This window comes from Typopeltis vanoorti, chromosome 22 (genome assembly GCF_054136105.1).
Source record: "Typopeltis vanoorti isolate ZY-2024b chromosome 22, IOZ_Tvanoo_1.0, whole genome shotgun sequence".
Taxonomy (NCBI): domain Eukaryota; kingdom Metazoa; phylum Arthropoda; class Arachnida; order Uropygi; family Thelyphonidae; genus Typopeltis; species Typopeltis vanoorti.
In genome coordinates this window covers 33,520,481-33,537,831 of record NC_143570.1, presented here as the reverse complement: position 1 = coordinate 33,537,831, position 17,351 = coordinate 33,520,481, and the positions used below count along the sequence as shown (strand labels likewise).

At 36.0% G+C, this 17,351-nt stretch overlaps 1 protein-coding gene across 3 annotated transcripts in view; it reads right to left on the bottom strand.

Moving 5' to 3' along the window:
- The window catches only part of Acat1 (Acetyl-CoA acetyltransferase 1), a 159,551-nt gene that overhangs the window by 53,421 nt on the left and 88,779 nt on the right, over window positions 1–17,351 (bottom strand). For all 3 annotated transcript variants that reach the window (XM_090411742.1, XM_090411740.1, XM_090411741.1), the window contains one exon: window positions 3,713–3,860. In XM_090411742.1, coding sequence (XP_090267868.1) covers window positions 3,713–3,860 — 148 coding nt within the window. The remainder of the gene's footprint in view (window positions 1–3,712; window positions 3,861–17,351) is intronic.

Below are 17,351 nucleotides of genomic sequence, written 5' to 3'. Positions count from 1 at the left end.
AGATACAGAACAGCTTAGTCTCTGCATTTCTATACACACACTGGAAATAAGCATCCCTCTATTCCAGTAGCATATGTTATCCATAGGAATGAATCTTATGAAAATATGGCTTGCCTTGTTAAATGCACTGGCTACAATGAATTATGTGGAACATCTACAGTGACATTAAATAGGCTTCAAAATGTATTGTTGCTTTTCATGTAAGTGAGACAAGCTGAAAAAAAGACTGTTATTATGAGATTAAAATAAATGGCCAGTCCGACAGGGTTAATGCAAGGGAAGAGAAGCATTTCACATTCTTCATTAAAAAAGACTAAAATTTTTGTTGAAATATTTTTATAAGGCTTTAAATAAGAATGGGATAGTTTCTGATATTTTAAAAAACAAATGATCCTAGAATTAAAATTGAGAATAGGATACAAAAGTCATTACAGAAATCTTGTATTAGATATGCTACAGGCATATACAAAGTAGTGTGGTGTGACATTTCTTTAAAGATCGACTTCCTACATTTACATTTGGACTTCTTTATTCAGAAACTGGGTGCTGTAAATCAGTCAGAGTGATGAACATGGAATTTATTTCAGAGATATTATTCAGTAACATCAGCTATTCATGTTGAATTCTTTCTATGTTATTAAAATGAATGAATCAAATGATGTTCTTTTTGACATCATTTTCATTTTGGAAACAAAAAGTAGTCCAAACGTGTTAGCCATAAAAGCATGATCCCATCATTAATAAAAACTTTAGAAAACATCCCAGTCACTAAACTGTTCAATCCATTACTAGCTATCAGTTCTGATACTGCTCACCACTCAAAATATATGGAACTATCTTTGCAGCAGTGTATCATGTTCAAATCTTCATCAGAATCTTTTTTGCAGCTGCTGAGAAGTGATTTTGGGTCAACTAAATCAAAGATGGTGAAACTTAAATCTGAATGAGTGAGGTCTCTGATGAACAATGCTGTTTATCCATAGTTTTGAGCTCATGAATTGGACTACAAACAATTCTGTGTAAGCATCTTATTTCCATCATTAGAATCAGTCACTACATCGCTCATGTTTTTCACTTCTTTGTGAATAACAGACTATGAATATGTTTCCTATGTAAGGCAGTTTTTGCACCTAATCATAATTTCTATGCCTTCCACAAATTCTTCAGTTTTATTCAGAGATTTATCACATTATCCCTCCCTTAAGGAAGTATCTGATATTTTTGTCGAATTTCTTGCAAAATTTTGCACAAACTCTTTCTCAATATCTCATTGCAAATTCATATAAGAGCGATACAAACAATATCTGATAATGGTAGTGAAACATTCTACACTCAATGGACAAAACATTAGAGATTACCTAATAGTGTGTCGGTCCTTTTCTAGTATGAATAACAGCCTGTACTCTCAGGTATTGACTCCACCAGTAGTCGGAGGATTGCTTGAAATAATTCCAGCCATGCCTGTTGCAGCATTGTTCACAGATCTGCATATCTGTGAACAATGCGAACTAAATCTGATTGAATCTCTCTGGCATTCCAGAGAGATTCAATCAGATTTAAATCCAGGTACCTTGGGGGACACTGAATGGTCCCAAACTTATATGAGCGTTCCTCGAGCCATGCTTGGGTGATTGCAGCCCAATGGGGGTGGCACATTGTCCTGCCTCAAACAGACCATCAGCTGCAAGATGCGTGAAGGCCATGAAAGTGTGCAATTCGTAGTGTTTAAGGACCTCTCCAGACACATTAAGGGGACCTAATGTGTCACATGAGAAGGCTCCCCAAACTATCACAATGCTATTAACTCCTTGATCAGAGCCGACTTGGCATGACAGGGCCATGGCCTCATGCTGTCGATACCACAACCACATCCTCCAGTCAGATTGGTACAACTGATAACGGGATTCATCAAACCACATGATTCTGGTCCACTTTGTGGAGCTCCAGTTTTGATGATCCTGACACAAGGCAAGCTGTCAACAGTGGTACGTGATTAGGGAGTCAGATACTGTGGTATGCAGGGTACACTGTACTGTTCACTTGATTACGCTGTTTGAACCTCTGACATTGAAACCAGATATGATTTGTGCCGCTGTTGTCCTGTGGTTGGTCTGTATGAGTCTGAACAGTCTACATCGATCTCGGTCATCAATGGTATGTGGTTGACCACCACTTGCTCGATGAGCATGGGTACATCCGTTGACGGTATAGTCACAGCAGAACCTTGATACAGCTGCTCTTGAGAACCCTAGGGTTCTTACTCAGGCAATAGAATGATCCCCATCTGTCATTCTATTGCCCGAGTATTCATAATACGTCCACAATCAAAGTCGCTAAGATCACCACATTAACCTCTTTCAAGTTGAATATGATACTCTGTTGGTAAGCCCCAATGTCTGTCTATTTACCTTCTGTGTCCAGTTTGAGTATGTTTCATTCTTCCCAGGGGATGCCTGTGTCAACTTCCTATCACTCCTATCTCTAATGTTTTATAATAATTTTAATTTAATCCTTTATCTAAGTGTAAACAAACAAAGTTTGCACCTGAAAATATCTTCAGGACTGGGGTAAGGTAGTGCAACACCAGGCAACTATGAGCAAAGGTAGACCAAGCTCTTATCACTCCTTGTCTCAATATCTCCCATAATGCCAAGCACATCGCCTTGCGGACATGTATACTGCTATGCATTAAGGGAAGGGCCACTACCCAGACCGGTTTCAACCTTTATTGAGGTCTCGTCAGTGGGAGGCAGACCCAAATGTGGAGATACTAAGGCAGAAGCAATAGGAGAGGTCATATTTACCTATAGGAGTTGCCAACATATGGTTACCTATACGAGGTAACTCATATAGGTAACCTTATTATTGAATTAATCTGGAATTAGAAAAAGATGTTGGAAGTTTATTTTTCACTTGGTTAGACTATAATAATTTTAGTTTAATCCTTTATCCAAGTGTAAGCAAACAAAGTTTGTGCCTGAAAATATCTTCAGGACTGGGGTAAGGTAGCGCAACACCAGGCAACTCCGAGAAAAGGTGGACCAAACTCTCATCACTCCTTGTCTCAATATCTCCCATAATGCAAAGCACATCTCCTTGCGGACATGTATACTGCTATGCATTAAGGGAAGGACCACTACCCAGACCGGTTTCAACCTTTATTGAGGTCTCGGCAGTGGGAGGCAGACTCAAACGTGGAGATATTACAGCAGAAGCAATAGGAGAGGTCATATTTACCTATAGGAGTGGTCAACAGGTGTACCACCAGGCGCAAACTTTGTTTGCTTATACTTGGATAAAGGATTAAACTAAAATTATTATAGTCTAACCAAGTGAAAAATAAACTTCCAATCTCTAATGTTTTGTCCACTGAGTATAATGGTCAAGAATTTCTCATTTGATTAGTAATCCCCCCCCAGTCCTCCTCCCTCACACACATTGCAATCAGTCATAGTAACAATTCCCAAAACCTTTGGATTGTACCTAAAATGAATAACTTATTAACAAGAAATGAATCTGAATATTTAAAAATGATGAATTTTTAATTTTTAGAGTAACTAGAATAAAACAGGCTAAGATAGGTTTTAAAATAGTTTCTCTTTCAAATGACGGTCATAATTTTAATTTTATATGTAACAAAATACCAAAAAATTTGAGACTTTTTTTTTTGTGCTTGATCAAAAAGGATACCCTGAAGAAAAATTCTCCATACCTCCTTCCTTTTGGAAAACAGGAAAAATCTTTGAAATTTTTTCAAAATTTACCCGTTTGTATTCTTCATCTTCATCAATCACAGTATCTGCTTTTCCCTTCTTTCCAGGAATTTTAACTGGAATAATTTCTGCTTTGAGCAAACCTGACTGAATTGTAAAAAAAAATTTAAGATAGGGAATTATTTTGAGGAAAATTATATCCACAGTATATGATTAGAAAAATAATAAACAGCTATTTAAAAATGATGAATTTTTAATTTTTAGACTAACTAGAATAAAACAGGCTAAGATAGGTTTTAAAATAGTTTCTCTTTCAAATGACTGTCATAATTTTAATTTTATATGCAACAAAGTAAGTACCAAAAAATTTGAGACTTTTTTTTTGTGCTTGTTCAAAAAGACTACCCTGAAGAAAAAATTCTCCATACCTCCTCCTGTTTGATTCAATAATCAAACAGACACCAAAGTGCCTGTAATACCAAATACTGGACAACATTTGTTTTTATTCATTTCTTCCTTATTCCTAATAGTTTACTCTTCTAAACAATGGGAATGCAGTGTGATGCTATTTCCTTTGTTTCAACAGCAGTTCTTGATTGCAGTACACTTTATGTAGCTACTCAATTGGTCAATTTTCTTATATGCCTGCCATCATATGCTTTTTGAAGTAATTATCCCTCATTACTGTCCGACCACAAATGCTAGAACCATAGCTGGCAGATTGCCAAAGTCAATTCATGTTAAATGAAAGAAAGGAATAAGGCGATGTACGAATTCGTCACCAACACGCAAAATCACATGCTTTATACATAAAATTTTCTTACTATTGAACAAGCACAATAGTTACCACTTTAAAAACTAGAATTTTCATAAAAGAAAAGCTAATTTTATGACATATAATAATAAACACTCGTCCCATGAAATGCATTGATTATCCTATTATCAGAATGGATTTGCCATCTTCTGACATGCACAGAAGTTGCGAAGGATCTCGCATCTGTGGTCATACAGTAGTTCTATAAATTCCCTTTCCTTAATTTCGTATATTTCTTTATACAGAAATATAAATGTTACTGCATTCTACTTTCTCTGCAAAACTTCAGACATCATCTATCATACACTCACACGAAATGTTCCTAAATCCAATATCACTACCATTATCTTCATCGTTCATATGTCTGTTATAATTAACACTTTCTCTTTCCTTTATATCACCACCACCATGAAATTCCTGATATATATATATACTTTCAGGTGTATATCAGGAATTCTATGATGTTTATTATGCTGTCATTACTAATTTCTTCCAAATGAATCTATTATCTGCCAGGACTTTCTCCTGCTATCGTAAAAAAAAAAAAAAAAAGTGTTCTTTTGCCAGAATGGCAGGAGAGAGGCTCAGGAGGAAATCCCCTAGTTCTGTACTGTTTAAATGACCATTCACCTGAGGTTAGCTCTGCTCACACACTCCTGAATACTAATTGCTATTATACTCATTTTTAATAAGATTCTGCCAATGATGCAATCTGCTCACTCTCATCTAATCTTTCTCAGAACTCTCATATCTGTGATCTCCAATCCATGATCAAGTGTTTCATTTCTAACTCAGCTCTAAGATTTCATAAGTTAAAACTACTTTGAACATTGTCTCTTTTACAACTAGTATAGAAAGGATGTTTAAATTAGTTGACTAATTTCTCCTTAACTCTACATAAATTTAGTCACTTGATATTTACCATATCATCTATGCTTATTCTTTTGTCTATTCCCATTTTTAATGTGCTATCTTCACTAAAATTTGTACCTAAGCAGATGAAATGGTTTATTTGTGCTCTAGATTGTCCATTCACGATGCTCATCATCATCAAATTCCTGCCATGTACCCACAAGGGGTGTACAGGATATGATAGTACTACATGAAAAAATTATATCATTACTAACTTCCTATCTACAATTTTACTCCAAATCAGACTGTTACTTGTCTAGACTACAACATTATCAGATCTTATATTTCTATCGTCTAAGACACTTTGTACCGTATCAATCCACCTATATCTTGGTCTTCCACTAGGTCGTTTTGCTGCCGACCTGGCAGAGAACACTTGTTTTGATAATCTTTCCTCGCCCATTCTGTTTAAGTGACCATACCACCTGAGATTAGCTCTGCTAACGCATTCATGGATGCTGACAATATCGAGTTCTTTGGAAATATCCTCATTTTTAATATGATATTGCCATTGATGCCATCTATTCATGCCTATAATCTTTCTCAGGACTCTCATATCTGCGGTCTCTAGTCTTTGGTCAAGTGTTTTACTTCTGACCCAACTCTCAGATCCATAAGTTAAAACTGGTCTGAACACTGTCTTGTATACAGCTAATTTAGTGTTCCAACTAATTTCTCTCTTATTCCATATGAATATTCAATTGACTTCCCACCATACCAGATTTGCTGATTCTGTTGTCTATTTCTATATTTAATTTACCATCTTCAGTAAAAATCGTGCCTAAGTAGCTGAAATGTTTTACTTGTTCAACAGGTTCTCCATTCACAACACAGTTCACATTTTCAATGATTCTGCCTATTTTCATTGTCTTTGTCTTTTTATTGCTGACCTTCATACCATATTTATTATTTATTAACAGTTATTCAATTTAGTCGGAGAATCTTGCAGACTTGTAGCAGATTTATTTAGAAGTATAACATCGTCCGCATAAAGCAAAGAGCTGACATTAACATCTCCAATTTTGATATTATGTTTAATACCACTTTCCTTCATAATGTGATTCATATAGATAATGAATAACAGAGGGGATAACGTACATCCTTGTCTCACACCAGATTTAACATTAAATCATCTTCCTGTACTTCCTTCAATTCTAACTGCTGACTTACAACTCAAATAAAGACTAAGTATTGCTTGATATAATGCCCCATTGACACCACATGACTGCAGCGTATTGAATAGCTTCTCTCTTGGCACCTTATCATGCCTTTTCCAAATCCACAAAACTTAAATACAGATCTTTGTTATATTCCCATGATTTCTCCACTATTTGTCGTAAAGTGAAGATCTGATCCTGACAGCCTCTATTTGGCCTGAATCCAGCTTGTTCTTCACCCAGCTTTTCTTCCACAATTCTTCTCAACCGTTTCTCAAGTATACTTGCATAGATCTTGCCAGGAACACTCAGTAGGGAAATACCTCTGTAATTCTCACATTCAGTTTTATTTCCCTTTTTATATATGGGTACTATGAGAACTCTACTCCAATCATCGGGAATTCGTCCCTCTGTCCAGGCTTTCTGAACTATGCAGTGCAGCCACTGTAAGACTCTTATACCACCATACTTCAGCATTTCTGGTCGAATATCATTTACTCCAGCTGCCTTTCCACATTTCAAGCCTTTGATGGCTTTTTCTACTTCAAGTATGGATATGTATTCCTGACTGCATGCCTGGTCAGTGTTTTTTACCACTGTGCTGTCATCACTGCTTGTTTCATTTAGCAGTTTTTCAAAGTAATTACTCCATACTTCAAGGATATCTTTTTCTCCAGTTTTCATGTCACCTTTATCATCTCTAACTCCTTTTACAGCACTCTTTCCTCCATTCCTAAGTTTCTTCAACAACCTCCAGAATATTTTTCCACCTTCTTGATATTTATTTTCTATATTCTTGCCAAAGTCCTCCCATGACTTTTGTTTAGATAGTTTTACACAGTGTTTAGCATTCTTGCATTTGTCTCTATATTCTCTAAGAGCACAAGCTGACTTATTTGACAGGAACTTTTGATATGCTTTCTTCTTTTCCTTTACTGCCTCTTTAACTTCCTGTGTCCACCATGGAGTTCTAATTTTCCTATTCTTGCAGACAACCTCACCAGATGCCTCTCTGGGTGAATCAATCAGGGTTTTCTTCAAGGCTTGTCACTGAATCTCCAAGTAGCAAGGTTCGGTCTCCAAGGTTTGGTTCCTGTTCTCAAACTCCTTCATTTTTATTTCAATAATCTTTGTGTATTTTAGTCTAGAGTTCACGTTTGAGAGCTGCTCAACTTTTATTCGCTTTAAAATTTTCTTCATGTTTTTCTTTTCAAAATGAAATTCGATTTTATCCTGCTCAAGACTAAATAGTGATCACTTCCAATTTCAAATCCTCTGTACACTCAATACACTTCAATGGGGGCCCAGTGGGAAAACATCACTATTAACAATAACATAGTCAATGAGGCTTTTCTTATTCCTTGCCTCTTGTGAATTTGTGCACATTTTTATGTTGGAACATTGTGTTAGTAATAACCAGTCCATGTCCTGAGCAGAAATTCAACAGGTATTTGCCATTATTATTAGCTTTGCCCTTTTCTCCAAATTTTCCCAAAATATTTTTGTATGTCTGACAATCATTTCCTACTCTGCTATTTAGATCCCCAACAAGGACCAACTTTTCCTTTTTCATTGTGTCAGTTGCTTTCCCTAAAGCCTCAAAAAATTCCTCCACTTCTACCTTAGTAGAAACTTCAGTAGGACCATAGGCATAAATAAGTCTCATTGTCCAGTTCCCCATTCTCATATTTGCCCACATTACTCTACTTGAGACTGGCTGCCATTCAAGAAGATTAGCCTCGTATTTTGTGTTGAATACTATGGCTACTCCTTCTTTTCCTTGATTGTCATTGCCTGAATATAACATTTTGTATTTATTGCTCAGAAAGATCTCACCAGTTTTGGTCTTTTTTGGTTCAGTCACCCCTATTATGTCGATCTGGTACTTATCTAATTCCTCAGCTAGCTCCATTTCTTTGCCATTCAGGCTTCTTACGTTGATAGTACCGATCTTTAACTCTGGTGATGTTGAGTTGGGGTTTGTTTTCAGATTTGTTCCAGTAGCTGACTTATCGCTGTTCGTCCTGGTTCAATGGCGAAAACAACAGGGGCCTTGTTTAACCGGGCGACGCCCCAGCCAACATGAAATTTTGTCATGTTGTACCATCATTTTTTTATTTTGGTTTAACCAATAAGAATACAATTTGGTCGGCTAAATCCTCCCAAATTGCCAGCCCATCCTCGTTTGTTCAGTATCCAAGTAGATACCCAACAGGGTGCACCACGAGAAGGTGAGGATTGGATATTAGGTCAGAAGCCCTGGTTGGTTCTCTGCATTCCTTTAAAGGCTATGTGGAGGTCTCCTCTCAGTTATACAGCTTTGACCCTTAAGCACCCCACGATTCACGATGCTTGATGTTTTCAATGTTCCTGCCTATTTTCATAATCTTTTTACTGATGATTTTCATACCAAATTATAGCATATTTTTTCAATTTAGTTAGGGAATCCTGAAGACTTGTACAGGATTTATTTAGGAGTATAACATCATCTACATAAAGCAAAGCGCCAAGATTAGCCATATCAAATTTGATATTCTTTATCTCAGGTTTAATACTACTTTCTTTCATAATGTGATCCATATACATGATGAATAGCAATGGAGATAATGTGCATCCTTGTCGTACTTCTGATTTTATAGCAAACCATCTTCCTGTATTTCATTCAATTCTAACTGTTGACTTATAGCTTAAATAGAGATTATGTATTGCTCTGTATAATGTTCCATAATTATCCCACGTAACTGATACATTTTGAAAAGCTTTTCTCTGGGCACCTTGTCATATGTCTTTTACATATCTCCAACACTTAAGTACAGATCCCCATTATATTCCCATGATTTTTCAACTATTTGCAGTAAAGTGAAAACCTGATCTTTACAACCTCTATTTGGCCTGAACCCTTGTTTTTTCCAGATTTCTCTTCCACAATTTTTCTTAGCCTTTTCTCAAGTATACTTGCATAAATCTTACCTGGAACACTTAGTAGAAAAATTCTTCTATAATTCTATAATATTACAACCAAGATGGATAAAGGGAATGGATACACTATGATAATGTTGGGTTTTTCTAAGGCATTTAATAGGATACCACATGAAAGGCTTTTGCATAAACCAGAGAATATAGGATTGAAATAGAAACTCTTCAGTTGGATCAGGGGATGGTTGACAGACAGATATCAAAATGTGATATACAGTGGGTAGGACTCTGCCAGATTTAAGGTGACCAGTGGTGTACCTCAAGGTTCAGTCCTTGGACCATTATTGTTTAATCTATACATTAATGACATCAGGCAGGGTCTAACATCAGATGTGCAACTGTTTGCCAATGATGCAAAGAGAGGCAGGGAAATCAGGGATGCTATTGATATTCAGCACTTACAAAATGAGTTGAATAGGCTGGAAATTTGGGCAAACAAAAATGGCTATCAGTTTAATGTTAGTAAGTGTAAAGTTATGCACTTTGGCATGATTAGAGTTCCATCAGCATATTATATTAGCAGGGTTATGCTACAAGAAACTGAGGAGGCAAGGAATCTTGGCATATTGATGGATAGGAATTTGAAGTTCAAAGGTCACATCGCAAAAGTTGCAAATACAACTCAGAGAATAATTGTGATGTTGAAGTAAATCTTGACATGTAAGGATAAGAAGTCATTTTGTCTCTTTATAAGACCTTGATAAGACCACGCCTGAATAATTGTGTTCAGATTTGGTCTCCCAGGTTCCAAGGGGATAAAGAAGCTGTGAAAAGGATGCAAAGAAGAGTTCAAAGATTATATCCAGATTATGGGATTTTGATTATAAGGACAGATTGCGAGTATGTGGATTGCAGACTCTAGTTAACAGGAGAAAGAGGGATGATATGATAGCAGTCTATAAACTTTTGAATGGGTGTTATAGGATATCATCTGATGAAATTTTCCATTATATGGAAGGTGGGAAGAGAGTACACAGGAGCTTCCATGGAAGTTAAATTTATTTGCAGTCAAGAAAGGGGTGAGGGCAAGGATTTTCTCTGAGAGAGCAGTGAGTGAGAGGAATAGTTTGCCTTTAAAGATAGTGAATGCATCTAGTGTGAATGAATTTAAAGGAAGGTATGACAGCTGGTTTGGTTGATTTATAGTCTCCATCAATGAGTTCTTGACTTCCAGGAGGTCTCAGATAACAATAATTCTCACATTCAGTTTTATTTCATTTTTTATAGATGGGTAGAGCTCTACTCCAATCATCTGAAATTTGACTCTTTTGACCATGCCTTCTGAATCATACAGTGTAGCTAATATAGAACTTTTATATCCCCATGTTTGAGCATTTCTGGTTGAATATAATCAAATGCAGCTGCCTTGCCACATTTCTGGTTCTTGATGACTTTTTTGTTCATCAAGTACTGATGTATACTCCTGATTGCATTCCTTTTGAGCGTATTCCACCACTGTGCTGTCACTTTATAGAAGACACTTTGTTTATTTGACTGCATGGATCAGAAATATTACTCTTTCCTTCCCCACCTCAACAGACAGCATCCCCAGAATCCAATTCACTAGAAAGAGAAAATAACAATAGCCTGCCTTTACTAGATGCCCCTTACCTTCAATAATACTGAGATATCCAAACACGATAAGATTTTTCTTCTTGGAATGACTTGCACCTCCCATTTTCTTGGCACAACCATATTTCAACTATAGCTTCTGCAGCCTGCAAAATATTTGGGGTATTTTTTGTAGAAGACACTATTCCTCCCATTAAACATGGGAGGAATATTGCTCCCATATTTCTAAGATTGCTTGATTTGATCCAGAAGAGGGCAATCCATCTAATTAATGATCCCTCTCTCATAGACATTCAGTTTCTGCCTTGTGCCTCTACTACAGATACTTTCATGGACAGTGCTCTACTGAACTGATCACTATTATTCCTCCACTCTCCTCCAAAATCATTAAAACAAGAGCCATGACTAACTAACACCCTTTTACAGTACATCTTAAAACTCACTGAACCAACTTTACTGCCTCCTCTTTTATTCCATCTATTTCTGTCTTTTGAAACAGTCTCCCGTACTCTGCCTTCTCCAAAGATTACAACACTCAGCTGTTCAAGCAAAATGTGAACAGACTCCTCCTTTCTTCTATTCCTCTTGTCCACACACTGCACTGGTGTACTATAGGTCTGAGGCCTTTCGTGTGAGGACCAGATATATTAAAAAAATATACTGTAATCACTTCTTCCTTTTCTTTTCAGTTTACAGAAAACCCACCTACACAGGTAGATATATACATGAACTTTCCCATCATCTTATGTCTCAACAACATAGTGTTATTAAAACCCTTTTCAACTGAGCTTCCAACCAGGCTTCATTCACAGCTGAACTTGGCTTTATTCACCAAGCCTTCCTGCCAAGTGGCTACAATGTCAAAAAAATTAGCCAATTATTTGTTTCTTCCATTATCCTCACAAATTATAATAATGCTATTATTATAACCTTATATTCAGGGCATGTCAGAAAAATAATCTTTGTACTGCTTTCAAAACCCATTTGATGCTGGCTACCCTTATCCATTTTCTCCTCTTGGTTCCAAGTGTTTACAAGGTTCCTTGTACTTGCAACTTATATTATGATCAAATTGGGAGATTTACAAACATCTGCCTAGATTAACATAAGAAATACATTCATCATTACTACAACCAGTCAAGGCCTTGCTAACCGTAATTTGAATATGTTGCACTGAATTAGATGGGAAAAAGAAACTACCATGCATCACCATTGCAAATACTTAAAAATCTTTTTTTTTAGAATCAACATCATCATCATCATCGATTTCCTGATATATATCAAAGGATGTTCAGGCTATTATGAAATCACTACAAGATTAACTTTACATTATATTTCCTATCGACAGTTTTCCTGCAATTTCATCTATTACTTGTCAGCATTCCAATATTGTCATCTAACATTTCGTGCTTCTAAGGCACTTCTGACTGAATCAATCCACCTACACCTTGGTCTTCTTCTATGTCTTTTTCCTAGAAGAAGACCAAGGCATCAAACACCTGTTTTGCTAATCATTTATCTTTCCTCTTCCATGCTATTTAAATGCCATATACCACCTTACATTATCTCTGCTCACACATTCTTGAATGCTAACAATGTCGAGTTCCTTTCTAATATCTTCATGGTCGAGACCTGATTCTGTCATTGATGCCAACTGTTCATTGTGATCTCTAGTCCTTATATTCTTGCATGTTTTTCTTGTGGTTATATCAGTTGCTTTAATATTATTTTTGTTCTAGGTGTTTATCACAACTTTTCAGACCCCTCCACCTCTATGAGTGCTTGATACAATCAGGTCTCGACCATGCTCAGCTTTGGTCACCTGGTTTTCTTGGGGATGCAGAAGCAGTGAAGAGGATCCAGAGGTGAGTGGTCATGATGGTGAGGACATGTAGAATGCACACAACGAGAACAGATGTAGGTTTTGTGGATTGCAAAAGTTGGTTAATAGGCAAAAAACAGGAATATGATAGAACATTTAAGTTAATTAAAGGATTTCATATTTAAAATTATAAAATTATTTGAAGTTAAAGGATTAAAAGGATCATGAGAACAGGAACCAAACCTTGGAGATTCAGTGGCAAGTCCTGAAGAAAACTGATTGATTCAGTCAGAGAGGCATGTGGTGAGGTCGCCTGCAAGGATAGAAAAATCAGAATTCCATGGTAGACATAGGAAGTTAAAAGGGCAGTGAAAGAAAAGAAGAAAGCATATCAAAACTACCTTGTGAATAAGTCAGCTTGTGCTTTAAAGAATACAGAGACAAATGTAAGAAAGCTAAACACTATGTAAAACTAGCTAAACAAAAGTCGTGAGAAGACTTTGGTAAGAACAAAGAAAATAAATATCAGGAAGGTGGCAAAATAATCTGGAGGCTGTTGAAAAAGCTCAGTAAAACAAAAGATTACTGTAAAAGGAATTAGAGATTATAAAGGTGACATGAAAACAGGAGAAAAAGATATCCTTGAAGTATAGAGTAATTACTTCAAAAAATTGCTAAATGAAACAAGCAGTGATAGCACAGTAGTAAAAAAAAACTCCAAAAGGCATACAGTCAGGAATACATATCCATACTTGAAGTAGAAAAAGCTATCAAATGCTTGAAATGTGGAAAGGCAGCAGGAGTAGATGATATTCAACCAGAAATGCTGAAGTATGGTGGTATAAATGTCTTACAGTGGCTGCACTGCATAGTTCAGAAGTCCTGGATAGAGGGATGAATTCCCGATGATTGGAGCAGAGCTCTCATAGTACCCATATATAAAAAGGGAAATAAAAGTGAATGTGAGAATTACAGAGGTATTTCCCTACTAAGTATTCCTGGTAAGATTTATGCAAGTATACTTGAGAAACAGTTGAGGAGGATTGTGGAAGGGAAGCATGGTGAAGAACCAGCTGGATTTAGCCCAAATAGAGGCTGTGAGGATCAGATTTTCACTTTATAACAAATAGTTGAGAAAACATGGGAATACTACAAAGATCTGTATTTAAGTTTTGTAGACCTGCCAAAGGCATATGACAAAGTACTAAGAGAAAACTATTCAAAAGGCTACAGTTGGCAGTCTATACTTAGTCTTTATTTGAGTTGTAAGTCCGCAGTTAGAATTGAAGTACAGAAAGATGTTAAATCTGGTGTTAGAAGGAAAGCAGTATTAAACCTGTTATCAAAACTGGAGATGTTAATCTCAGCTCTTTGTTTTATGTAGATGATGTTATACTTCTAAATAAACTCAGTACAAGTCTGCAAGATTCATGACTAAATTGAATAACTGTTGTAATAAATTGGGTATGAAAATCAGCAATAAGATGACAAAGACAATGAAAATAGGCAGAAAAACATTGAAAATATCAACTGTATCATGAATGGAGAGCCTATAGAACCTATAGAACATTTTAGCTACTTAGGACAATTTTTTTAGTGAAGATGGTAATTTAAATATGGAAACAGGCAACATAATCAATAAACCTGGTATGGCAGGAAGTCAAATGAATAAATGTATATGGAATAAGAGAGAAATTAGTAAAAACACTAAATTTGATGTATACAAAACAGTGTTCAAACTAATTTTAACATATGGATCGGAGAGCTTGGTTAGAAATAAAACACTTGGCCCAAAGTCTAGAGACCACAGATATGAGAGTCCTGAGAAATATTAGGGGCATGAAGATGGCATCAATGGCAATATCATATTAAAAATGAGGACATTAGGAAAGAACTTGACACTGTTAGCATCCAGGAATGTATCAGAGCTAAATCTCAGGTAGTATGGTCACTTAAACAGAATGGGAGAGGAAAAATTAGAAAAACAAGTGTTCTCTGCCAGGTTAGCAGGAAAAAGACCCAGAGGAAGACCAAGATATAGGTGGATTGACACACTAAAAAGTGCCTTAGAAGACAGAAATATAAGATCTGATAATGTTGCAGTCTTGACAGGTAACAGACTGATTTGGAGGAAAACTGTAGATAAGAAAATAGTAATGATATATGTTTTTCATGTAGTACTATCATAATATCCTGTACAATGCTTGAGGGTACATGACAGGAATTTGATGATGAAGGATTTTTATAGGATTGACCCAGTGGAAATATTTCAGCACATGGCTATAGGGAGCAGAACAAGAGGTTATCTCTGGAATGTGGGTAAGAATGTGGTTAATAAAGACATGAGGATTAGATTTTTTTTTTGTTGTTTGGAGAGTGGTGAATTTATGAAATGGATTGTCTGAATCAGCTGTTAGTGCTTTGTCTGTTAACGTTTCAAGGAGGGGGTATGACAGATATTGTACTAATAGTTTGGATCTCTAAAAATAAGTCTTAGGACTCCATGGATGTGTCTGTACAAAATTAATAATAATGGATAAATTTGCCAGTGGTATCTATATGCTGATATGTTGCCTATATGATACAAAATAACTCATAGTTAGCATCCTAATATAGACTGCCAACTATAAGTTATTTAGTACTCAGCAGTCAACATGTTAATCTATTTATTTGTTAGGAGGAACTAAAAATTCCTAATGGACTAGTTAGTATAAAATAGCTTTAATAGCATCACTAAAGTAAATAGGGAAGGGGAGAAATACATGTTAAATTAGCTCAATGGCAAGATTTGTTCATATACAATGGGAATATACAATGCATGTTCTTCCACTCCCCCCCCCCCCAGAAGTGAATCATTCATCATGTAAGAGATGTCAAAAAAACTTTAATGACAGAGGTCTGAAATGTGGTGAATGTTTGAGCAACACTGGTTTGTTCATAGATATATGGCAGATGATAGTAAAAAAAAAATTGTGATCTATGACAGATCAGAAAATTTATGTGTTATCTATTTCTTCTTCTACTGTGAATACTTCAACTTATCTTTCAGATCTTATATACTACAAAGAAGGAGAATTTCACTGAAAGTCTGTTATATAATGGTACTGAGATGATTCAGGTACATACACATCTGCTTAGTAACTCAAATATCCGAGAGCATATATTGTCCTTGATGTAGGAGTTAACAGATGAGAATTTTGTATTCAAATTATCCAACAAACCAAAATTATGATTAACTACTTTAATATTTATTAAACTGATGTAAATATTTTTTGAATAAGTATCTTATTATGTTGAAAGTTTATTTTTCACTTGGTTAGAGTATAATAAAATTAGTTTAATCCTCTTTCCAAGTGTGAGCAAACAAAGTTTGCGCCTGAAAGTATCTTCAGGACTGGGGTAAGGTGGTACAACACCAGGGAAACTCGTTGCAAAGGTGGAGCAAGATACCAACACTCCTATCTCAGTATTTCCTATAATGCAAAACACATCTCCTTGCGGATATGTCTAATGTTATGCATTAAGGGAAGGGCCATTACCCAGATTAGTTTCGACCTTTATTGAGGTCTCTTCAGTGGGAGCCAGGCCCAAGTGGAGATACCAGGCAGAAGCATTAGCAGGTCATCTCTACCTATAGGAGTTGCCAAATATTATTATACTCTAACCAAGTGAAAAATAAACTTTCAACATCTTTCTCTAAATTCAGAGTAATTTATTAAAAAAGGGTGGCACACCATTTGGCAACTCCTATAGGTAGAGATGACCTGCTAATGCTCCTGCCTGGTATCTCCACTTGGGCCTGGCTCCCACTGAAGAGACCTCAATAAAGGTCGAAACTAGTCTGGGTAGTGGCCCTTCCCTTAATGCATAACATTAGACATATCCACAAGGAGATGTGTTTTGCATTATAGGAAATACTGAGATTAGGAGTGTTGGTAGCTTGCTCCACCTTTGCAACGAGTTGCCCTGGTGTTGTACCACCTTACCCCAGTCCTGAAGATACTTTCAGGTGCAAACTTTGTTTGCTCACACTTGGAAAAAGGATTAAACTAATTTTATTATATCTTATTATGTCTTCAGTGTAGAAACAATAAAACAAACAAACATACAAAGTTTAAATAAGAAAAAGGATAATGTGCTTGTCCTGAGCAAGTGCTACACACAAAAACAACATGATAATAAAGCTATAATCCTTTTAAAGGAATTTTACAAAAATACAAAATTCATTCAGTAATTCATGTATTTTGGGTTTGGTCTATTACATTAAAGATTGAAGAGTAACAAGACACCATATCAGACTCTTTAATTACAAACAGCAGAATTGAAATAGGAAATCCTTTGGAGAAATACAAAGCTACTACTCAAAAGCAGCTATAAACATATTC